Raw genomic sequence first — 26596 nt, 5'->3', positions numbered from 1 at the left:
GTAATTTTTTTTGAATAAATAAAATAGGTTTGAAAATATGGACAATGATTAGATCTTAAGATTTTGTTAATGTAGGAAATAAAAATTTTGAATAGTTTTGTATTTAACGCAGTTATTTAATACTATGAGACATTCATTTTTGAGCATTGTTAATCAATCTCGGGGAGGGGGTAACCCGTTCACAAGGGGAAACAGTCAGTTAGGAAACTTAACACTTATATGCAACAGAGGGTTTATTTATTTATGATTAGGCTTCAATAAAAAGTACATAAAGATATATAGAACTGCATATTCAACTACAAAACAGAAACTTTAAAGATAAAAATGAGTTTACCAATGAATAATTAATGAGTAATTAAGCATTAGTAAAAAAGTAAATAATTCGGCTAAAAATGGGTTTCGTTGAGACTAATTTTATTTCGAGTCATTTTGTGGGGTTACAAATTTAAAAAGGTTGAGGAAGAATGGTTTAGCACGTTACTATTCGAATTATTGTTTTAGCTGAGTATTAAATAAAAAAAAATATGTTGAAACACTAGAAACATGGTTATTATATGGTTCACAGCCAATTCTCCTGTTTAAAACAAGCCATTAAACAAGTTGTGTTCCTGTTGCGAAAATAAAACAGGTTTTGTCTGTTATGAACTTTCATTTGAGAGCTTTCCCTACGAAGCAAGGGAATTTTAAAACTACTTAGTCAGTTGGCTGTCAAACTTCTAAGACAATCAGATTTTTGCGTATGAAGAAAAGAGGATAAAAATGGCAAAATGATATAAACATTTGCTCCTTATGTCTTTTTAAATATCATCAAATAATATGGAAAATCTCTGAGAGCCTGCCAAGCCTTCAATTAACTTATGGTTGCAGCAGTAGCTGCGACCTAGTGAAGAGTAAACCACTGCCCATAGTAACCAAAAGATCAAAAATGGGTTTTGAAAACCTGTATTTTGAGAATAATTGCTTTTTAACACCGATTAATGAATAATTAATATTTTTTCGATGATTGAATATATAAATTATCAATAAATTTTTATTATTTATTGTTTATTCAATAGCATTGAGTTTTAGTATACATAAATTCTTAAAGATAGTAATAATGAAATATGCATAAGAATAAGTTTAGTTGAAAATGTTATTAAAGCCCTTAAGAAACCCACCTGGCTTCTTTAGTACCATCGCCTAAATTAAAACAGGATCTTTTTGTAAAGTTTATTGTGTACATAAAAATAACAGTGAAAATAACTTAAAAAAACAAACAAAGTTCTTCTTACGGAAGTAAAGAACAAAGTTTAAACTTAAAACACACAAAAATTATTGCTCACCGATTACATATGATATATTTACCAAGCTACCTTAAAAAACTGACTTGTTATATTTTCCAATATCTGAAGAATTATAAAAACTAATGCTTTACTGCTTTATTTGAGCTCACTCTAGTTTTTTTTTTTTTAGATTCATAATTGTATACTAAAAGTTATCGATATCATGGCCGAAGACTGTTGAGAGACTTGTATTTTAATTTTTGTTTTGTTCAAACTAGTCATACAAGTTTTTGCTGCTAAAAGAATTTCCGGTTTTTTTTTGGGGGGGGGCTAGGTTTTTTGTTTTCAGCAAAGTGGTAGTTGTTAGAATTATATAGATATTGAAAAACATCACGAGTCGATTTATTTGAGCTAGTTTTGTAGCTCAAATAAATGCACTTTAAATTAACGCACAAGAAAAACAGGTCAAGCAGCTGTTGATAACAGCCAGATCCTAGTGGGTTACTAAGCTTACCGATAACGTTAAGCAGCACCGATCTACTGATCTTTGGTTCAGAGCTGACTTGACACTCATATGTTCCAGCATCACGCACTTGAACTGGCTTAAGTCGTAGAGTCCATGTGTCTGTACCAGGTACGTGCACCGCTGAAAAGCGGGCGTCATTTGTATAAGTGAGCGTTCCAACTGTTAAAATGTGAAGATCTCGTTGTCTTATCCAAGAAACCTAAAAGAGCAGGGAAACACTTTTAATTCTAAACACTAAACTCTAAACAACTAAACACTTTTAACTCTACACTAATTTACGTTTCCGCGTGCTTTGTGTTGCCTGTGCTTAAATCGTGGAAAAGCCAAAACAAAGAATGGAGCTAAGAACAAATAAATTCCTCTGAACATTGTTTTAGGAGTTGGTTGATAATTTTTATGAAAGATGCTTAAAGTCCCTCTAAGGCAAACCTTAGCTTAATTAGGCTAATACCAACTTGAAACTACAAGGTTTAATAGTGGCCTAATACTTTAAGTTCAAGAAATAATTTATTTATTAAAATTAAAACATACTTTAAGTTCCAAATGCAGAAAACTCAATCAAATATTGGGTGGTTTAATATTGAGGTGTGTGTGTCTAGGCTTGATCTATGGAGAATTGACAATTTTTTATCCTATTCTTAAATATTTCAACGCTGATATCCTCAGGGACCGAACAGAAGATGTTTACCTCCATGTGCATCCCAAGTCTTATGAATTTATTGTGGTGAAAGATATAAACCTCCCAACCTCTATGATTTGCATGACAATGCATGGATAGACGGAAATCGTTGAAACTAAGCTCAAGCTGAACACTGATTGTCACCAAAAACTTGGCTCTCTGTTGTCAAAACGTTTGCAATTATGGGATTGGAAGGGGTTCACGATGACTGAGTTTCTTTTGTAAGTGCATACAAGTGTTTTAAGGTTAATGATTATTTGTTGGGTGGCAGAAGACAAAGTAGTGACATACTGCTGGAATAGTTCAAAAGTACCATCCTCCTCCATGAACCCTCGCAGAGCTATAGTTCAAGAAAACCTCAGTGACATTCACCAAATATACAGGTTCAGAGGGCTTACTTGCATTATGAATATTTGACTGAAAAACGCGTTTGTTCAATTTTTGGCCATTTTTATGGCATTTTCTGAACAAAGGTAGCTTTTTAGGTATTTTGCACAGTTGGATTGCGAGCAAGCTCTCCTTAGTTCACTATGATGAAACTTTCCCTCCCCATCGAGAATTGTTTTGATTTAAATAGACTTACAAAAAAATCCGGGTAAAGGGCGTCTTGATCATCGATTTTCTGTTGCATGTGCAGTCAAGTTTTTTACAATAAAGGACGCATACTGTCTGACGGGTGCCAGAAGGTACATTAGTAACATACTGGTGGAAGATATGTAGACTAATTCAAAAGCAATATCCTCTTTCATGCACCGGATATGAATGAATGAAATTTATTTATAGCCTACCATACAAGAAAAGAAGAATAGGTGGTGTAAAAACAAAAAAAACAAAAAAAACAAAAGAGATAAAGTAACAAAAAAACTTCATATAAACATATATACAAAACACGAAAAAAAAATCAAACATTCAGCAAACGGTACCAAACATTCAACACTGTAGATCAAGCATGTAGATACACAATCAGAAAAACACCTTAGAGCTTTTACGTGAGCATTATCTTCGAGCTCGGGCAGCTGAATTAAAATATTGCGGAATTGATACTCATTCTCCAGGTAAGTATTTCTAATGTAAAGAGGAAGCCGGAGCAGATACTTCAGGTGCTCGAGAAAAGCTGAATCAATCTTTAGTTTCAGTGTATAAGATAGCCTCTGCCATATCGGTTAAACATAACTAATAACTGGTAAAGCAACTGCTGAATGAAGATATGAAAAGAAATTTCCTATTTAGGCTGAATTCCAGTGAACTTCCGCGTAACTTATCCTTAAACCCGATATAGCGCTGTCAACTATCATGTTCGACTATTTTTTATATTAGTTCCATTAGTGTCATATATCTGACCAAGGTACTTTAGAGAATAACTTGAACTTATAGCACAACCGTCTATAGTTGCAACCGCACTACTGTGTAGCCCGCCCATAGGAAGCTGCTCGTAAATGAGGAACTCCGTATTACCAGTATTATAGTCCAGGAAGTGAGGGAAAAAAAGGGCCTAACCGGGAACAAATTGCAAGAGAAAAGATCCTTTGACTATCCGACTCAAAAAAATGTGCTGATTTCAAATAGGCAAAGTTGGCTCTTCTATCTGTTTCACAAATATTTTTTTTTAGGTTGAGGTTGATTTTAGTAGTAAGGCATCAATTCGCGCTGGATCTACATTGAATTACACATGGATATGTGTGTAATTTAACAGGTACATTGGGTTACCAGGGTCAGTCACCTATTACTACGAACGATACTTACCTTACCAGACGGGTTTTCTAATGTGACACACATTTTTCTGTGTGTCAATCGGTTAGGGAGAGCTGGCGGTTAGTCCATATGATGACTTGATTAGTCGGTTTTTTAAAAAAAACTTGGCCAGCTATAATATGCTCAAGCAAAAAAACCCTATAAAATGCTCATACACTGCATTCGAACTTTCATTATGTTTTAACACATTGTTTATAGTACATTACATATTACTAGTTTTGAAAACAATAGATTCTTCAATTTTCAATACGATTAAAATTTTCATTATTTTATTTCCAAAAAACATAAATTAAAAAAAAACATTTTACTAGTAAAATAAAATTCCAGGGGGGGGGACTTAGCCCCCTCCCCTCCAACAATACAAAATCTTAAGAATATAATGAGTATATTCGATAGAAACGGCAAAGCACGCTTTTTTCTATTATGTAAATAAAACCTCTCCTCCACAGCTATGTTTACAAGTTTTAATTTTGTTGAAAAACAAGTCTTTATCATTCAGAAACAAGCTTTTTCCAAACATGCTATGTTTTTCTGATTTGAATGAAAAGCTTGCGTGTTACAAAGAGAGTGACAGTTTTGGGAGTCAAATTTCACAGGCTCTTGGTATATACGTGCTTTGTCTAATTCCGATGTCGCGGCTATACTTACAAGCAGTTTCTCAACATTTATGGTGACAATCCGCGTCTGAACGACTTTCTAGTGCTAAATGATGAATGAGGCGCTGATTCCCCTATCCCTCCCCCTAATGATTTTAATAATAATTCTTTTGGGATTTCCTTGAAAAATATCTTTTTTTTTTTCAGTGAAAAAATAGTGCCTTCATGATTCTGAGTAACTCATTCCACCCCCCTATTTTTTGAGGGGGTGGTAACACACGGGTGACATTGTGACACTTTGATAGTGGTTAATCGAAGCTCCCGTTCCTTTGATGTGCCCTTATTTTCGTTATTGCCACTTATTTACTAAAAAAATTAAATCTCGTACATGTTTTTACTGAGGACATTAAATCTCGTATATGTGTTTACTAAGGACAAAATTTTTTTATCAATATTAAGGTTCTCTTTAGCCCTGTTTAAAGTTTTATGTTGTTTTTAAAAGGGAATTTCACGTGTTTTTATCATATTTGCATATTTTTGTTGGGGAAACACATTGAAAAGCGATATTAAGAGCTATATTTGTGATTTTTTCACTGACAATTCCATCTTCTTAACCAACTCTTGACCTTCCTAAGTACATTTATGCTTTGAAATGTCTCAAAGCTAACACAGCAAATGATAGAACCCCTACTATATTTGTGTTCTGATGTTGCGGCTATACTTACAAGCAGTTTCTCAACATTTATGGTGACAATCCACGTCTGAACGACTTTCTAGTGCTAAATGATGAATGAGGCGCTGATTCCCCTATCCCTCCCCCTAATGATTTTAATAATAATTCGTTTGGGATTTCCTTGAAAAATATCATTTTTTTATTTTCAGTGAAAAAATAATGCCTTCATGATCTACAAAAATAAACCGATGAAGAAAATAAAATTTTCGGTAAATTTTAGCAGTAAAAAGAAGGAAGGTAAAGAAATTAATAATAGGAGCACCTTTAAGCCATAATATACATCACGCCTTAATGAGCAATAAACTTTTTGCCTTTAAACAAGAGGAGGAGGGCAAAATTTGACCTCTTAAGCATTTATCCAACAAAATGGAAAAAGGGGATTGTTTTTTTTTCCTGCTAAATTTTGCCTTCTTTTTAAGGAAGAGGATTCGTGCAATTACCCCCCTTCGGAAAAGAAACCAAGATGGAGCGAAGCAACATTAATGCAAGCCGCAAGACCCTCTATTATCAAATATGCTTGTAGAATTACACATAATCTGGACCAGCCAACGACCGCACAACTTTTAATGCCAGGGCCCTGTAACGCCAGCGTTAACTCAACACAAACCTCTATGCAAGCTAGAAGGAAATTGATAGGAGAGTGGGCTGCTTCTCATAATGCCTCAGCCCAGCCTACTCAAGATCGTGAGGTTTACCCCCTTCCTGCTATGCCAGGGACTTCAGGTGTAGAAGCCCAGTCAGAATTTGTAAGTATATATATATAATTTTTTTTTCCCCTATTTTCAACAATAAGGTAAATTTTCTCAAGCACATAACTTTTGATGAGTAAAACTTAAATTTGTTTCTAAACTATTCTATAGTAATCCTATTTCATTTACTTTCATTAACCAAATTAGCAGTATATGAAGGAATGCTTATAACACTGAAATAGCTTATCATACATTTCTAAAAAACCTTACCTATAACTTATCTTCTGAAAAAGATGTTTTCTAACGCAATAATCAAATATTTTTTTAAAAAAACCAACTAAATAAAAAACAAACAATTCACTATTTCACATTTAGCGATCAACCTTAAGCTGCTATATGTATTTGAACAAAGGTTTTGCGCGCATCTTTCGTTTATCAAAATCTTACATCAATACACCTTAATATATAATCCACTCAACAGGTCTAATTAGAATTTTAAGTGTTACTTGCAACTTGGGGTTTCTTATAACCAGATTCCTATCTTCAATAAGATATAAGAACAAAGGAAAAAGGTTTTTTAATAACTTCCAAATATCTCATCACACCGATGTCAAACAGCATTATTTAGGCGAACACATTTTTGATCACTTCAAGCAATTATTTTGAGGAGACAGTTAGGGACATTTTAAAAGATATTTCTGAGAAAGAATTTGAGGCTGTTCTATTTGAACAGTGTTTTGAAGTCCGATACCACAACTCGAAAGGGCTTCGATCTTCCTACCCCGAAGGAAGCTCCCGGTTCTCAAAGGTCCTTCCCAGGGGGGCTCTAAAAAGAACCTTCCGGAGTTTTAATTGTACTTTTAGTGTTGATATAAAAGGAGAAAAAAAAGTTCTTCCATCTAACGATGATTTATTTAGTTCAGGTCAACTACTTCCACGACATAAAACAAATCTGATGCAAAAAGACATAGAAAAGATTGGATTATTAAGAGAATTACATCCCCATGTTGCAAAAGTGCTAGAGAAATATAGTACACTGCTATATCATAGTTACAGTCCTATAAAGGCTGCAATGGCCGAACGATTGATAAGAACTAATCGACTTTTAATTTCAAGATATTGTACATTGAAAAATACACCGGCTTTTATTCATGATCTTGATAAAATCATGTTGATTTATAATCAACGACCTCATCGATCGGTGTCAAACTCTATAACAACGCAAGTTCATCAGTCTGATCATGATACAATTGACACCTTTTTTCAACATTATTCCAATGAATCGTTTGTCAAGAAGAAGAAAAATAAATTCAATGTTGGTGATACTGTTCGAGTTAATAGAACAACTAATGTTTTTGAAATAGGGAATTACTTATGGTCCACCGAACTTTTTAAAGTGGCAAAAATCCTAGACACTAAACCCATAATTGATCGCCTGCGTGATACAAAGGATGAAGAGAATGTCGGCAGCTTTTATGACTGAATTGCAAAAAGTTAAAAATGCTAGTGAAATCTATCAAATTGAAAAAATATTAAAGACACGTACTCGCAGGGGTAAGGAATAGTTACTTGTTCGGTGGCTACGATATAACTCTGATTTTGATTCTTGGATCGGTGTTGAAGATATTGACAATGCCCCATGATTTCTATCTAAATTTCATGTCCAACGTTTCTGATCCTCTCTACAATGACTTGAAATACGACAAGTGATTTTTTGACAAAACTCTCCCCCGCCATCAAATTTGACGGTGCGTATGAAGTGGCTCTTGTCGACTGTATTCTCAAAAATACCTATGACATCCTGAGAAAGGATCGTAAATATGATATAAAAATTGGACCCTATGATTGGACCACCACCACCACCACCTTCAGGTGATTAAGAATAAATTCGAAACAATCAATTGGATGGATTATCCATATGTTGAATTGACCCTACGAGGAACTCACCTGTATGAATGATTTATGTCGTTCTATTAATAAAAGAATTTCCGCTCGTAAAAATGGAGCTTTTCATTTCAACTATTCAAAGGAGGAGGGCAAGATCTACATTAGTTCACCTATTGCCAGCGAAACGGTTATTCTCAATGACAACCTAAAGGATGTTCTTGGCTTTAAGCTCAATATAATCAATAGTAAAAGTGCCTGAAACACTAATTTCAATATTGCTGACTACCCACCTGCCTTGTCCACAGACCCTTGTATATTTCTCTACGCTTCATTTGTGGAAACATCGAGAGTCGGTAATTCAAATGTTCCCCTCCTACGAGTTCTTGAACGAAAAACCAAGTCAAGAGCATATTCATCACTACAATATAAATCATCTTCAGTATATTCCCGTAAACACTTCCTATCTGGAACTCTGTAAGTTAACACTAAGAACTGAATTAGGTGATTCTCTAGAAATTTCAAAAGGCTCAGCAGTGATTACATGACATTTTTAACCCATTGTCAACGACAGCACAATCACCTAAAATGAACAATAGGAGAATTCGATTTTTCTGTCACGATATCGAGTGCCATGTTGGTGCTTGGAGTCCACGTCAAATAGGCAATGGATCGGACTACTACAAGCGCCGTACTACAATGTCTGGCTTCGGTCTTGGTAGCTGGTTTGCTAGGCTATTTCGTTTTGCACTACCCCTTGCTAGAAAATATCTTGTGCCTGCTACGTCAAATTTTCCTGCCTCCACACTACAGGACTGGGGGTCGGGCAAGAATTTCAAGGAGAGTGTTAAGGAAAATATTACATCTTCAGCAAGAGCCGTTGGTGAGCAACTAAAATCTCGATAAACTTGGGAGGGATTGAAAAGGATGCGTTCGCGTCATTCACTCATCAGTGTTCAACCAGGCAGGAAGCATCGAACATCAACAAGGATTTTGTTGAATAAAACAATGAAGGCCAATAAGCAGAAGAAGAAGAAAAAGAAAAAGATTGTTAGATCAAAGAAGGAGTTTTTCTCTTAAGATGACTTATCTCCCCCACAAGGAATTAGATCCATCAATTAGCTTCTCATTGAATCTATTCAATGCTGAAAATGTGGATGTCAGTATCAAGTATGGCTACAATGAATAAGTTCACCCCCAACAAACCCTCTCGGGAAATATACACTTTCAAATATTTTCTAATGAAGACTATTTCATTGATTTGTCAGTCAACATTTATTGAATTAAATGTTGTGGCGAAGAAAAAGTCAGATAATACAACTCCAAATGCCGGCGATGGTCTCTCCTATGAAAACTGTATTCTACACAACCTATTCAAACAAATTAATGTATTCATTAATGGAACATTGGTGAGCACCTGCAATAATTTATCAAACTATGCAAGCTACATACAATTTATGATGATGACGCCAAAGGCATACAAGGAGTTGAGAGGACAGTCATTGGGCTATGAATATCGATCAGGTGTTGATACTGACGGCGAGTTGACTACCGCAGTGACCCGAGAGTATCATCTAGTCGGAAAATTAAATCATGAGATATTCAATATTTCCCGCTGGCTATCCCCCAATGTCAAGATTGACATAAAGTAACAGATGGCCCCATCAAATTTCATTTTGAGAAAAACACTTCCTGCAGCATCCGATGCAAATGTTATTATCACATCCGCACGTCTCCACGTCCGAAAACAACAAGTTATGAGCTCTGTTGCATTGGCAGTGGAAAAGCTAAGAGCCAATGGTAAGAACATTAAACTTCTTGTCCTTCATACGATCAGTAATCAACGTCACAGTGCCACCGGCTCTCGTAGCTATAGTGACTCATCATTTTTCAATGGAGAAATCCAAACAAAATTTGCTTTGGCCTTTGTGAAGAGTGGCAGTGCCGGTGAATCCTGGACTGAATCCTCCCACGATTTTAATTTTTTTACTCTTTCTAGCCTAGTGTGCAAAGTAAATGGTATTCCACTGTACACTCTATCATTTGACAAAAAAACCTATAGAACTCTGTATGAGTTGGCCATGCACTCCCTAGATCAAGACTCTCAACTATTTGAAAATGGAATAACTAATTCAATGTTTTCAAAAAGTCATGGGGTTATCGTTTTGGACTTGTCTGGCACAAATGATATGAGCATAGTACGAACAGGGAATGTACGTTTAGAGTGTACACTTACCAATGCTCTGACCGAGAGTATCACGCTAATATCACTGAGTAAATTTGAAACCTATTGGGAAATCACACCCGACGGCAATATTCTAATAGACTTAGCACCATAAAAACAAACAAAATAATCAATGTATTTAGTATGGATCCATACATTTCCCAATACAAGTCCTACTGCATAACTTCGGACTTAATTGAAAAAATTCAAATTTTTAAAAATACCATAATCATTTTTAGTATAAGTCAGTATTACTTTAAGAACTGCCATTGGCTATGCATATTTAAATCATAGAATAATATTTAATTTTTTTACCATATTTGTCTATCATATGAATTGCAAACTCCATACACCAGTAAATGTATTGAAAGCAGGGAGAAAACCATTATTCAAAATCAATAAAGAGTATAGGATTTAATGACTAAGACATATGGCTTTCATGCACTACTCTTTTTCAAGTTCAGATGTCGTGGCTACACCTACAAGCAGTTTCTCAACATCTACGTGGACTTACCTCAATTGAACGACTTTCTAGTGGAGAAAATACTTACAAGTTTATTTAATATTGATTTTAGTGCCATAAGAATAAAATTTTCTAAAAATGTATGTCAAATTCTTTATTAATAAAAAAAATTTATATAGATGATAAAACGACTTTTCTATTCTTTAGATTTCATCCACTACAAGGTATTTGTCTACAACAAGCAGTGCAGGTAGATTATCTTAATTCACAGTGTACTTATCCTGATGTACTTCAATGTTAGGGTCACATTTTCTAAAGTAGAGCGTAACTACAGTCTTGTCATATCTCTATGTATAGTCAACTATACTATTTGAATTCATTCTATAGAATTCATATATCTCAATTTGCTTATTTTAAGAAATTTCAATAACAGTGTCCTCAAGTATCGAATCACATTCCGTCACAGCCAAATAAAAATCATTGGGCTTATAATCATAACACCCAGTGTCTTCACAACGATGACGTAGAAACCATATTTTTTTGTTGTTCCAACAGTTGAATCGTTGACCCGGGTCCTCCTCCCAGAAAAATATAAAACCACGACGATCCCAATCTCGTAGCAATAAACTAAAATCACGGTTAGGATTATTTCCAATCATACCGGGATATGTATTCTCCCACTGATTAGATTTATCATAATGACAATTGGAGCATAGGTGGCTTCTAGGATGAGATTCACACACATCTTCAAGACAGGAGTTACAACCTTTAATTTGTAGAGCATATACTCTATGCAATTTACACGGAATGAGTAATCTACACTTTTCATCATAGTCCTCAATCATTGTGACATTCTCCCATGATGATGACCAGCTGCCCAGTGAGTACATACATAACGGACATGTATGGAATATTTTGTCATGTGTTGACACTCTCACTACCACAATGAAACTGACCTAGCAACAACAAAATTTGTCTGAGATAGAGAGAGAGAGAGAGATAAATCATCCTTGAGCACCATCTTTCTCATGAAAAAAGTCCTCAATTTCAAAACTAATGTTTAAAAGCATATCCCAAATATCATTTTGCCGTTTCGTGATCAATATATTAATAAATTTGGAAAATGCATTTTGACCACGACGTAAAAGCCTCATACATCAGTCTAATGATGGAGACTCAGTTTCCATTATACCAACAAGCATTCACCTAGAAAATATCTTCCTTTGAAAATACAGCTCTAGAAAATCATCATCTAGAATCAAACGTTTTTCCATAAGAACTAGATTCCTCATGATTCGCTCTTTCTCGAATCTAACCATTTTTTAGAGTCCTAACTCTCTCACAACCAGCTCTAGACTGACCAGAATTTATTTTTGTACTCTAGAAAATATATGCTAGTATACTATAGAAAGAAAAAAATACCATTGATTTAGAAACATTTTTATTGAACATAATTACAATAATAATATTCACTGATTCATTTTGTTCTCATCAATATATTTCAATAGGACATCTAATGCTGACCGAAGTTTATTTATATGGAGAATATTCACTTTTCCAGCAAAACATATGTGCTCCTCCTGCTTAAACTTGCTTTATGATATCACGTATCTAATATACATACTATCCCATTCTAGGCATAGTCTACAGCCAGCGGTTATTTCCACAGCTACATTGGGTACGCGTATATCATTGCTGCTGCTGCTGTCGGTTCCATCATTAATCTCCAATAATGTAAATGCACCACTCATTTTTTTCCTCTACTAATATTCTCTCAAATAAACTATTCTCTTCTCTGAATTCAATTCTCTTACTAATATGAACTACAATGAAAATTACTCCTTATATTTGAATCCAACTGCTAATCAAGTTACCTTATATAGTGTAACCACCGCTCTCTCACCGTTTGACACAAAAAAAAAATGGGTGTTACCTCATAAGAACCCGTCTGCTAAGGCAAGTACCGTTCCTAGTAATAGGTGACTGACCCTGGTAAGCCAATGTACCGGTTAAACTGCACACATATCCATGTGTAATTCAATGTAGATCCAGTGCTAATTGATGCCTTACTACTGATTTTAAGGAGATGAAATCGTTTTTACATATAAAGGCGTACAACAACAAAATTGATGTCTAGAATAGGGTAGTAGATCACAGTGATTATGAAAATCTCCTTTATTTGAACATAAAAGTAAAAATTTCATGTGAATATTCCATTAGTGTTCAACCACGCTTAGTCTGAAAGAAACCGGTTGTAAAAAGTAGTATGAGAACTGCTGCCCAATTGTTTTTGCATAAAAAGGCGTAAAACGACAAAATTGATTTCTAGAATTGGGTACTAGATCATGGTGATTGTGAAAATCATCTATATTTTAATGTAAAACCAAAAATTATATTTATTATCACCGTGATAAGCATAAAAATTGGTAGTGTTTTACAAAACAGTGAGCACGTGAGAGGTGTAGTTTTATTAATGCTAATAAAATAAAACAAAATACGAAGAAACTATAATAGTTTATGAACAAAATTGGGCTATATATTTGCACAATAGGGGGGGGGGTAAAGCATAGCATATATGAAATACGTAACCTAAACTATCCTAGCTACCTTGTATTCCCCCAAACCCCCAAAAAATAAAGTTTAAATATAATTCCTGCAGTGAGAAACCCTTTGTTTATACCTCACAAGGCAGCGAAAACCTGTTTTATAAAGATTTTTGCAATACAATTGTTGCGCGATTACCGCTTTGCAAAACAGTACCTAAAAATTATATGTTTATTGGTAGCTGGAAACTACCATTCCCGACGTGTTTGACAATTTTCAGAACAGAAGATATGTTATCCGCAGATCCAAAAAAATTTGAACGGGTCTGCCGTCAGATTTGGTCATTGAGCACGTCCTCATGCGCTTGTTGAAAACCACTGTATATATAATTAGCTGTAAGTTTCCCGCAGATGATTTCTGGCTCTTCATTCTCGGTGCGAACAAAAAGCTCCTTCCACTTCTTCATGCATTAGCGGGTTAGTGTGTATGCGTCAATCAATGAAAAATGGTTCGAGATTGTATTATTTGTAATTGCGAAAGCAGAAAAAAACTTGGTGAGCCGGCCAAGTGGTTTGCAACTGTCCCATCTCACAAGTATGACTTAATTTACATATCTATATATGAGGTTTGACTATCTCCTTAATTAGCTCCTCAGTACTACAGACAATACAAACCAAATCAATATTGATAGACGGGTGTGAAAAGTAGAAGTGACTATATATAATTTAACTACGAATTTGCATTAATGCCCACCATATAATTTTCCTTTGGGAAAAAATTGATAAGACTATTAAGACTAAAATATAAATACGCAGCACCAAATAGCATAACCAAATGTCATCGCGTTATGGCATTGTTCAAATAGAACTTATTTTTAACTTGATTATCGTTGTAAATTCATTGTTTGTCTTTCTTTCCATTCTTAAACCAATGTTATATTTACCTTTTGCATTATTACAGCCCACTATATATACATTTATATAAATTTATATGCAGTGTTACAGCCATACCAATTATTCTCCTTTCCTTTTGTATTCTTTAATAGTAATTTCTGGTCGTTTTGAGTTTGAGATATTGTAGGCTTCTATTTCTTCTGATCTTAAGTTTAATATGGCCTTTACTTTTCTTTAAAAAAAACTTTCGTTTTCGTAAAGTTTTCGTAGTATATATATATATATATATATATATATATATATATATATATATATATATATATATATATATATATATATATATATATATATATATATATATATATATATATATATATATATATATATATATATATATATATATATATATATATATATATATATATATATATATCGGCGCGTACAAACAGCTCCTCTCATTTGATCTGCCATTAGCGGTTCAATTACCCTCGAACACGTATTTTGGCAGAAACTTTCTCAAAATGCCTTTGAAACCAACTTGAGACTTCGAAACCTACTTTTAATTCCTAAAAACATCTAATAATAACATTGCACTACTAATTACCGATTTTCATATATGTATTGGAATTAGACCCCGGCGCCGCGCCGATGAGGGAAGGCCGGAGGCGGCGGGGCCAAAAACAGCGCGCCATGGCACGCCGCCGGTAGGACGCCGGCGGCGCGCCGCCGGTTAGATGTTGGCGGTGCGCCGCCGGCGCGATCAATGTTGACCGCAAACATTAATGTTTTCATCAGTCTTTCTCAAATCACAGCTTCAATTTACAACAGATTCGAGCCTAATCATGAGTTCAAATATTCACAAGTTACTGGCGGGAATTGGTCTTCTTCGTTATTCATAAAGAGAAGTATAAATCTGGTAGAAACGAAATGGCTGTGGCGTTTCAGAACCCTTGCATAATACGAGTAGTGGAAGTATCTATTAGCTATGTATTCTTAACATAAATAATTATCAAAACTAGTAGTTTTTTTCATCGAGCATTACTGCATATAAACTTCAAATGCCGTATCACAAAATTTGTCAGTTATCTGGGTAAAAACTTTGAATATAACTTTGAACTTAGAAGCTTAATTTTTTCATAATGCCCTTTGCCTATATCTGTTTTGGCACCTTTAAAACAGTTAAAATGGGTGACTTTGATATTGATTTTTTTTTTTTTGCTCTTTTGGATTCTTAATAAGCCTTCTTGTATTAAAAAATTGTTTTTAATAAAAATTATAAAAAAGTGTATTTTAAAGTTTTTATTTGCTTCTTTATAGAATATATTTCATGTAGGCTAAGGCTGAACTGCTGCTTTTTTAATGCTTTTGGCTTCTCTTTTGGATATTATTTATTTTTTCTTTTGGGGATTCATTCCAAATTATAAACTGATAAATACCTAATATCAGTCAAATTATAAATTGCATCTAAAAGGGGTTAATTTTGTCAAATTGAAAAATACATGATGAAAACTTCACATGAGAACACTTCAATTACAATGACACAAAAAACACTTAATAGTTTATTCGCTATGAAGAAAAATGAGGTGCCAGCTATTTTCTTAGGTAAAAAATGAAAAGATCATCCGTTTTAAGTGTAATTAAATGAAATAATATGCAGACTGAAGTAGCTCCAGGAAGAGTTAAAGTAATGAGTCCTGGTTGAACTTCCTTGAAGTAATGATATTAGGGCTGTTTTAAAATTTTTTTAAACAGTTTTAATGATTGAATTTTAATGTAGGTTTCTTTTATAGTGTTTTTATTCTCTTCGTCTGTTTTGCTGAGGACGGTCCTTGGATATAGGGTCGAAATATTCATTTAAAGTTGCGTTCCACTGTCTTGTATAAAAATGTCCCTGTTGTTTTACTTATTTGCTTATGATGGAAAGGCAGTGTGGTCTTCGTTGCTATTTGCTGCTTTCAATAGAAAAAAATCAAGGTACTATCACTTAAATATAATAACTCCCTATGCCCCCTTCTGGATACCATCTTGATAGGATACCGTCTCTGCTTTAAATAAAAAAAAAATAATTAACTTATTGGCACCCCTGCTTAAAAAAAATCGAAATATTATAATTTGAATATGATAGCTCAATACCCCCCTCCCCCCTCTTGATACCACCTTGATAGGATGCCGTCTCTGCTTTAAATTAAAAAAAATCAACTTTTTGGGATCCCTGCTTTCAATAAATAATATTTCGAGCTATTATCATTTAAATGTAATACCCCCCTCCCTCTGGATACCACCTTGATAGGATACCGTATCAGCTTTCATTAGAAAAATAATTTACTTAATAATTAACTAGGTACAAAGACAACAACAAAAATGTCGAAATTATTTAGAAATACCTCAAATTATTGGAAAACTGAGTGATAGATACGCCATGGTATTCCATAAGATCCAAAGAATCGAATTAAAAGGGACCACACACAAAAGCCAAATTAGGCCAGTAGCATATGAAAAATCACAAAATACCCAAGACAATGAACAAGTCCCAATCGAGGGCCCTGGGTCTATCAAAATATTTCAATGATTTCCCAGGGAATTTGATATCATTTTCTTCTGTCTCCACTTTAAATGAAAAAAATAATTATCTTTTTGGCATCCCTGCTTTCAATAAAAATGAAGTATTATCATTTAAAAATGATAGCCCCCTATCCCCCCCCTATAGGCAATAATTTACAATTTTTTGATTAATTATACTTTTGGGGTAACTTCTGTTTTAACCTTTAATTCCCCAACCTTGGACATAGCTTAGTCAATAGCTAAAATTTGTCTTAGTTGAAGGTTGTTTTTGTTTTATTTTTTTTGGGGGGGGGGAGGGGGTAAAAATAGTTCCAGTAAGAAGATTGTATTTTCTATCAGGCGTTCAATAATTGAGCATTAAACATTAAGAAAATCTTATCTAAGAACAGCAAAAAAAAATCTGCAAACTTACAATTCAGCTGTAGAAACAATCTGTCGGCTATCAGTTTCAAAATCCAACAAAAGGCTGAAGCTGTATAGTAGTGAATGCGTTCTATAATTCTATTCAACTTCAAAATAAAATTCTTGACTACGAATGATGTAAGAAATAGCAATTGGGAAACTGCATTTGGAATTATTTAAACTCATATCGTAAAGACGATACTTTGTTTTGTCAACATATGAAGAAATGTGTATATTGCAATATTTGCAATTGCATATTGCATCTGTCCGGTTTTTTATGCAAAGTAACAAAAGAGACGAAAATCAACGAACAAGAGAGTAGTGAAGAATTATGGTATGCAAAGTAATATTTGGCAGGGAAAGTCACTGGTAATAAATCGCTAGGGGTGGCATCGTGATTACGTGATTTTTGGGGATTCGGGGAGCCAAATTTTTTTCGGGGTGACGCATAGATTTTCGGGGAAATACCCGAAAATTCGGGGATAGTGCAAGCTCTGCTTGATTTCTAATCAGGAAAATCGAAATAATAAACCACACGAGAAGGAAAAGCTCCGACTTTGCGGTTGACGCAATAAAGAATTGCCGCAAAAATAATTTAAAGTCGACCGAACGCCACCGCCTCTGCCGGTGGCGTCATGCCTGTGGTGCGCCGAAGGCATTACGACACTTCGGTGGCGTTCGACCGGGTCTCTCGTCGGCGGCGTTCGGTCGATCCGCCGGTGCGGCGCCGGGGTCTGATTGCAATAAATTAATTTAAAATTAGTTTCTTCAAAATTTAGTGTTCCAACGTTGTAGCCAAGTTTCGCGTTCAAGAGAAATCTGACTTGTCTACCCGGGAAAAGATCTAATGTCGCTTATGTTTTTATGTTCTCTGGATCACTCGCACCACGGTCCGGGTTTTATAATGGGTGAGATAGGGAAAGATCATGCTGCCTATTATATATACAGTGTTGAAAACTAACGGTGGTCTTACAAGGGGAAGCGGCATAAATGAGTTGCAGAGGCTGACTTGGCTTCTTTCAGTACCAACTTGTAGTGCAATTAATTTGTCGATGCAAAATTTTGCTAAGGTCCAATACAAGACAAGCGAATAGCAAAAAGAAGTTACAGAGTCGAGAAATTGAACGCGACAGCCATGACACTAGCAAGATTGTTTGCTTTCTTGCTGATAATACTCCTTTCGCAGAAGACCCAAGCTTGTGAAACATTACTTCTGGAGTTATGTCTGATTAAAAAGTCTACGTCGACATAGCTAGATCCGTCGGACAAGAAACCATGGATAGCATGACAGGGGAAAACGTCAACACGCACACATTCAAGAAAAATTCGGTGGGCGTAACAATTGCTAATAAAGCTGCACCAGTTATTAATGGACAGCCAGTTGCCATTGATCCAGCATTGATGTTTCAGTGGCTGGTGACAATTTCTGGAAATAGCGACAATAATTTGGAGTCATAGTTTTAGTATGAATTGTTCTTGCCGCCTCCGTCACCTCTTGAGGCAAACAGACTTCCACGATTAGCCGATAAGCCTGCCCTCACCGATGCAATGTGGCGTCTAGTTGCAGAGCAGCAGCCAAAAACTGAAGACTTCGTCAAAGATTTCAGTGACAAGCATATAGTCCTCGATGGTGGGGCACTGCTTCAGCGAGTCATTTGAGAAAATAACTCAACTTATGATAGTATCTGCCAGAAGTACTTTGACTACGCTGCACGGAAATACGGGTTGCAAAGGACGTTGGTGGTTTTTGACGGATACAACCAAGAAACTTCCATCAAAGACATCACCCATTTGAGACGGAGAGGGTCACGATCATACCCACAGATCAATTTTGACAGGAATATGGTCTGTTCTACAAAGAAAGAAGTGTTTCTAAGCAACTTCGAGAATAAGCAAGCAATCATAGAAATGACCAGTGAGTACCTGACCAAAGCTGGGTGTCAGGTATATCAGGCAGAAGATGACACTGATTTTCCCATAATTCTAACTGCAGTTCGATATGCTTCTTTTATGCCTACTGTCCTGATTGGAGATGACAGAGATCTGATTATACTCCTGTGTTATCACGCACAGGCAGGTAGCCAAGCGATCTACTTTCACTCTGAGCCTCGATCTGGAGTCTCAAAGAATAGAATTTGGGATATAAATGCAACGAAACCGAAACTTGGATGTCGTATATGTAGCACAATCCTGTATGTTCACGCCTTCCTTGGGCGCGATTCAATTTCTCGTATGTATGGAATTGGGAAGTCAACGGGACTACAAATTCTGGTAAAAACAATGAGTTTTACGAATCCGCTAAAGTTTTCATGGACGCAAGTTCAAGTTCATCGAGAAAGTTACTGCATCGGCTTCTAATGTTGAGTCTAAGGTTCTCTCTCCCACCAGTGATGCTTGCAGCTTCCACTCATTTCGAGTTTATTTGCAAGTTAGATCTTGGAAAACCCTGGGATGTAAACTCGACCCTACCCAGTTCAGTTGGGTAATTCAGAATGGACTACATTGCCCTATTTTTGGTGAACTCCCAGCTGCCCCCAACTCTCTTATTGCAGTTTTTTACTGTAACTGCGAAACCAACTGCTCAAATATGCGATCCACTTCACGTGGCACTTCATGCCACGTGAAGTGGCATGAGAAACACCAGGGCCTGTGGACCTTGCAAGGGAACAAGTTGTGCTTACTGTGTTACAACTGAGTTTCTCGGAGTTGATGATCTGGAAGATAACGAAGATCTATGAATGTTGATATTTCGATTTTTTATCATATTTGTATATTATATAACTGAAAAAGCTAGTTGAAAAAATGTATGTTTTAATCGTTAGTTAAAACATCGAACTGAGTAATAGTTGTCATTCTACATTTTAAGACCGGTTTCTTTCAGATTAAGCGTGGTTTAACACTAATGGAATATTTAAATGAAATTTTTACTTTTATGTTCAAATAAAGGTGATTTTCATAATCACTGTGATCTAATACCCTATTCTAGACATCAATTTTGTTGTTGTACGCCTTTACACGGAATCACGAATTTTACCTTCTTAAAATCAACCTCAACCTCAAAAAACCTATATTTTAATTTTACGTTCAAAAAAAATTGATTTTCACAATCACCATGACCAATTACACTATTCTAGACATCAATTTTGTTATTGTACGCCTATATATGAAACACGAAATTCAGCCCCTCAAAATCAACCTCAACCTCGAAACAAAAATATTTGTGAAACAGATAGATGAGCCAACTTTGCATATTTGGAATCAGCATATTTTTTGAGTCGGGTAGTCAAAGAGTCTTTTGTCATTTTTGGTATTATATTAAAAAAATAAATAAATAATCCGTTCTCTTGCAATTTGTTCCCGGTCAAACCGTAACTTTCCTGGACTATTAACCGACAACCCAAAAGGTATGTACCCTTCTACAAACAATTCAAGACTCATTCGAAGCGTATTTACTTCGCTGCTTATCATTCGTAAGTCAACAGCAAATATGGCTCAGGTAAACAAAATTCAAATGCAAATCCTCCGGTAATTTTCTTTGTAATAGTGTTGATCAGAGTATTAAAAATCAGGCAAGTTAATACCTATTCCTGTTTTACACCTTTTAAACAGTCCGATGACAAATTTTTACAGAAGTTATTTGTGCAGAACTTGAAACTCGAATTATTTGAAACTTTTGTTTGGCTGTATTAAAATGAAACGCTTATTTGAATATAAGTTACCATTTCTAAAAGTAGTATGAGGTCTTTGCCTGATTCCGAAATAATTGAAATATAATAATTTTGGATATTGCAACAAGCGTATTGGGTACTTGTCTGTTAAACGAAACACATTCAAGAACTACGCTGTGTAAGATCTGACAATAACCGGTTTGCCTCTCGTGAATCGGTTATGATTGGCTTATTTTGAGTGAAAAAGACTACGATGTAGCTATATTTAACCAAAAATTTAATATAGAGATAGTTAGGAGTTAGGTTGGGTTAGGTATTTAATATAAGGCATTTTGCGCGGCCTGCCTTCCATAGTTCTTTGTCGCAGTTTCCATAATTTTGGTTCTAAAGTATTATATTATCATCATATTTTTGTACATTTCATTAGGATTAATTTAATTTCACTTCTTGGCTGTGTTTCGCTTAAGAAACAAGTACTGTCTATTGATCATATCTCTGTAAAAGGGGATATTCCAAGAGTTCTAACTGTTAAAAACAGAACCATTGTTTCCAACATAACTGTGAGACATTCTCTATCCCAAATATTTTTTCCAGGATGTTATTTTCTGGTTTTAAATTTCTTTGCCCTTATCTGTCCTCAGCTATATTCAAATTCTAGAATATAAGAGAATTATTTAAGTTTCTTTTGTATTTTAAATTAGCTTCTAATGATGTTGCTAGGAGAATAGAGGAGTGCAAAAGTGGAAACATGTCGTAAAGAAAGTTTTATTACAGCTACCTACATCTGTTCCTAGGACTATCTGGCTTATGTCTTAGAAAATAAGGAAATTACTCTTCTGGAAATAAAAAAGGACGTCTTATTAAGAAAATAGCTTAGTTTCAAGACAGTTATTTTATGGCATTTAGTAAAATATAGATTTACTTATTACTAAGAATTTCCAATTCGTTAAAATGGATCTGTATATTGACAAAACTAAAAAAGAACCAATAAAAGAAGATTCTTTCATATATTTTGTTTAATCCAAATATTTTTATAATATATAATCCGAATATATAATCCAATATATTTTATTTTATTCTTTCATGGATTATTTCATATATATATATATATATATTGTTAAACTTAACAAAAAGCACCGATAACAGCTACGTAATGTCAATTTGTAAATTTTAAGACCAGCTGCAGTCTGCGTTGGAGAATTTAAAAAATAAATCCGCGTGACAAAAAAAAATATAGTAAGATCTTTGGTAAAAACAGATTGATCTTAAAGTACCAGAATTTAATAGACTTAAAAAATGAAAATAATCATCAGTGTCATTATCTGAACGCTATAATAAAGCATAGCTATGAATCCTGGTTTGAAGTAGCTTGAAAAATAATAGGTCAAAACTTCTGGGGATTGTGTTCTGATTTTGGTCAGCTGAGTTTATCTTCAATAGAAAAAAACCTGCCTTCATAAATGAAAGTAATGATTGCCTAGAAATTTGCAATCAAACTTCCTTCCGACCGTCGATTTTTCCAGGAAAAGAATATTTGAGATAACACTCATTTTTAAAAGACTATTATAACAGTAATATCTCCGGCTAAAAAAGCCAGAAAATATTTCGTTCTTGGAAATATTTGGCTAAAAAACTGTGCAGTACTCAATCTAAAGCCAACTCAAAAATATAAAACAAAATGATTTAATTTGCGGAGCATGTGTAACTTGAATTCAACGTAGAACAAAATGTCAATGAATGAAGATCAGTGTTTAACTCGTTCTTCTCAGTATATTTTTCGTGCGACTAATAGACAGCTGTCGTCAAATGATAGCCTACATGAATTCTTATTTCCACATCATTTAGTTTAATAAAATCATGCGTCCTTTGTAGTATTACCTAATATGAATCCCATAGCCCTGTCATAGCCTTACACTCTGCCTGTTCATCATATCTGCTGTCAACAGTCATCATTTATTCACACTCGTATATCTTTATCCATAGATTTCTAATTTAGTGTTCTGTTTAATCTCTACTGTGACAGTCCATTTGTTCTCTCCTTTCTTCAGAGATTTATTGTCTTATAATAGTAAAATAATTGCAAAATGAGCCCGAGGTCGGAAAACGGTTAATATTTGATAAAATTATATTATTGGAAAGAAAAAGCTTTTCAAATTCAACCATCCAATTAGATGAGAAGCAAGAAAAAAGATGGGTTCTGCCTTGGCTATGGTTCTTGAAGGTAATATTTCCTTAAAATTTCAAGTTGCAATAATTCAGAGACGAACCAGAACAAGTCCACAAGACCGGCAATTGCACAAATTCAAAAAGAGGATCCACCTCAGATTTGTAATCATTGAACTCAGATTTTTTTTTAAATTTGATTTGTAGTAGAAAAAGTAGGCATCCACAAGGTTTTCACCTTTGATCGTTGCACCTTTAAATTATCACCATTTATTCACCCCAAGATATCTTCATCCATATATTTTCGAATTTATTTTTCTATTTTATTTCCAATATGACAATCCAGTCGATTTTTCTCTTCCTTAGAAATTTATTGTCTCATAAAAAAGGAATAGAAAATTGAACTGGTCATAGGGAAAAACCATAATGCTACCATATATTTAGAAAAAAATAGCTTTTCAACTATACAACTAGAAGAGAAGCCAAAACAGAACCGTGCTAATGGATCAGCTCTCCTTTTTACAGGTAACATTTTCGTTAAATTTTAAGCAACAATTATCCCTCGTGATTAATTTCTGATTATTAGAAGTCGTGAAATAAATTCATTGACCTTGTGAACACTAATATTTGTGGATTACTTACTGGTTAAGTGTTGAGGTACCCTACTTACTGGTCTTGATTGAAAAAGATTTGATATAAAAATGCCTCAGAAAAAAAATTTATAAAACAAAAATTCTTTAAGAAAAAACTTACAAAAATATCCTTCCACCAAATAGGGCCTGGAAAAAAATGTCTACATCAAAGAACAACTGAAGGAAACTTTAATGTTTTTGGGGTTTGAACAAAAAGGGTCTGATCTTATGAGCTTGAATTTGTCTGTAAGTGATACAGGAATGGATTTTTGGAGCATGGTAAACCCATAAGAAGAAAAAGAAACAAACTATGTAAATGATTAAAAAGTCATTGTAACCTCTTGGGAATCTAAGAGTGGGATTAGGCCAAGTAGTACTCTATTGAACCTGTCAGGCTTTACGAGGAGGAAGAAGGTCCCTCTGATGAAGACTGATCAGGGTCCATGAGCATGTGGACACAGCCCGTCAGCTACAAACCTCCTACAAGCAATAGGTTAAATTGCATGGTACTTGCAGGATACCTTTGTAAAAGGATCCTGTAATGGGGACAACTGCGAAAGCATGGAAGATCCAAACATGGAGAACGGCCTCTGCAATATGACGGAGTGGCTCACCGCCGTCAACAAATTATAAAAAAAAGGATAGTAAAAATGCATGGTAGAAACAGGATTGGGGAAAAATTACCTTTGCAAATAAAAAACTTGGCAAAACAGTGCCTCGGTAGGATGAGGCCTGAACCAAAAATCTCTTGATAAGAAAATGCCCTGACAAAGATAACCGATAAAGGCCACAATAAACGACTAATTATGGTTAAAAAAAAAAAAAAAAAAACTTGATCAAAGTCAAGGTAATCAATTCGAAGATAGCATAGGTCCTAAGGCCCTGTCCTTAGGAGGTTAATAATTGAGATCAGATTACGCTACCAAAGAATCCTTCATCTCCAAAATTCAGAAATGTGATCTAGTATCAAGTGTGAAATTTATACTTGTTGTATTTTGACTCACGACCTTTGTTCTATCATTCAAGAGGATTCCTAAAATAATCTCTAGCCATGAAGAGTTCAAAGAAAAAAAATCCCTAGCCATCGCGAGTGGTCTGGCCCCTTTAAACTTATTTTTCATGTTTTGACTGAGAATACTTTGTTTCTCTGAAGATTCAATAATTGGTACGTGTCCAAATTAGACGGCTCTAAAAAGACATCTGGTGGTGTTTTTTTTTTTTTTTTTAACCTGAATTAACCTGAAAGACAAGACTTGGGTCTTAATTGCTTGGATTCGTTAGAACCTCAAAAGGGGTATGCCCAGCACAGTGGCTAAATTTTTTAAAGTGAATTACTTAATTCCTTTTTGTACGTTTAAAAGGTAATAGTAAGGTTCTTACAGGTTACCACAAACATATTTTTCTCCTAGCCTATATAAAGAATTTGGAAGGCTTTGATAGGATCTTCTTCCTCAGGAGAACTCGTCTCCTGTTTTGGCGAGGGTTTCTTATGACATAATATATCCCCGGGGGTTTTGAATATAGATAAAATATACCCGTTCCTCTATCAGTGGGATACCCTTCCCCAGTGCAGCACCAATCGTGACGGCCAGAAATGGCTATTGTGTAACATCTCAAGGAGACTCCAGAAGAGATTTTTCTTCTTATCCGGGGAAGCTTGTCGGTAGGTTATAAGGATTTAACCATATAATCATCAGTCTATATTGAGAGTTCATACTGCAAACACCTCTTTTTGGATAAAAATAAATAAAAAAAAACAAGTTTTTTTTAACTGAAAGTAAGGAACGACGTTAAAACTTAAAACGAACAGAAATGATTCCGTATATGAAATGGGCTGTCCCCTCCTCAACGCCTCGCTCTTTACGCTAAAGTTTTTTATTGTTAAAAAAAAATAGAGTTGTGAGAAAGTCAAACTTTATTTAATTTTTGAACATTTTTGAATTAATGCAGGTTTTGATTGTGGCTCACCGTACATGAATAATTACAACAAAATTTTCATATTAATTTTACTTTTATTTGGTTAAATGGCTTTCTCGAAACTTGTTTAATTTTATTTACGAACGTTTTTATTAGTAATAAATATAAGCAACTTACGAATTAACTTACGTAATGAACTTCTATAGTCATATATTTTTATACATATATTAGGGGATTCACCCTCTAGTCAATACCTTGCTCTTTAAGCTAAAGTTCGATTTTTGTTCCAATTCTTTAAAAATGACCTCTTAATCACAAAGGCCGTTAATTAGAATAAATAGCTCTTATGAAAGTACTAAAAAATGTTTCGCTTAAAGAGCGAGGTATTGACTAGCGGGTGAACCCAGCCATATACGTAATATTTTCTGTTCGTTTTAAGTTTTGATGTTGCTCCTTACTTTCAGTTGAAAAACGTTTTTTATTTAATTTCTGATCTTTTTTTAAATAATGCTTGGAAAGCTGGCAACCCCTTCACAGCAATGTCCCTTCCCCCATGAAAACTTCCTTCATGGAAAGATCCTCCTACATAATCCCCGACCCACCCCCTCCCCTCACTACCAGAAAAAATCCCCCCTGAAAACGTCTGTATATTTCCCAATAGCCAATACTATATGTTAACATTGGGTAAACTTCATAACTTTCAGCCCTTCCCCCAGGGACTTCGGGGGATTAAATTATCCTAAAAGACATAGTTATCATATTTTCGACCATGCTGAACAAAATGGCCATCTCAAAATTTTGATCGGGTGACTTTGGGAAAAAAATGTGCGTGGAAGGGGGCCTAGTTGCCCTCCATTTTTTGTCACTTAAAAAGGGCACTAGAACTTTTAATTTCCGTTTCAATGAGCCCTCCTACGATATTCTAGGACCACTGTGTCGATACGATCACCCCTGGGAAAAATAAAAAAAAAACAAATAAACACGCATCCGTGATCTTTCTTCTGGCA

General features: G+C 34.8%; 1 protein-coding gene across 1 annotated transcript in view; it reads right to left on the bottom strand.

Moving 5' to 3' along the window:
• Positions 1-26596, bottom strand: part of LOC148951953 (zwei Ig domain protein zig-8-like) — a 247860-nt gene that overhangs the window by 132309 nt on the left and 88955 nt on the right. The window contains exon 3 of the mRNA XM_089088770.1: positions 1777-1987. Coding sequence (XP_088944896.1) covers positions 1777-1987 — 211 coding nt within the window. The remainder of the gene's footprint in view (positions 1-1776; positions 1988-26596) is intronic.

Source organism: Artemia sp. Qi Xiang Cuo, chromosome 5 (genome assembly GCF_049724085.1).
Source record: "Artemia sp. Qi Xiang Cuo chromosome 5, ASM4972408v1, whole genome shotgun sequence".
Lineage (NCBI taxonomy): Eukaryota > Metazoa > Arthropoda > Branchiopoda > Anostraca > Artemiidae > Artemia > Artemia sp. Qi Xiang Cuo.
Note: the sequence above shows the minus strand (reverse complement) of the source record. Positions and strands in the feature narration are given on the sequence as shown.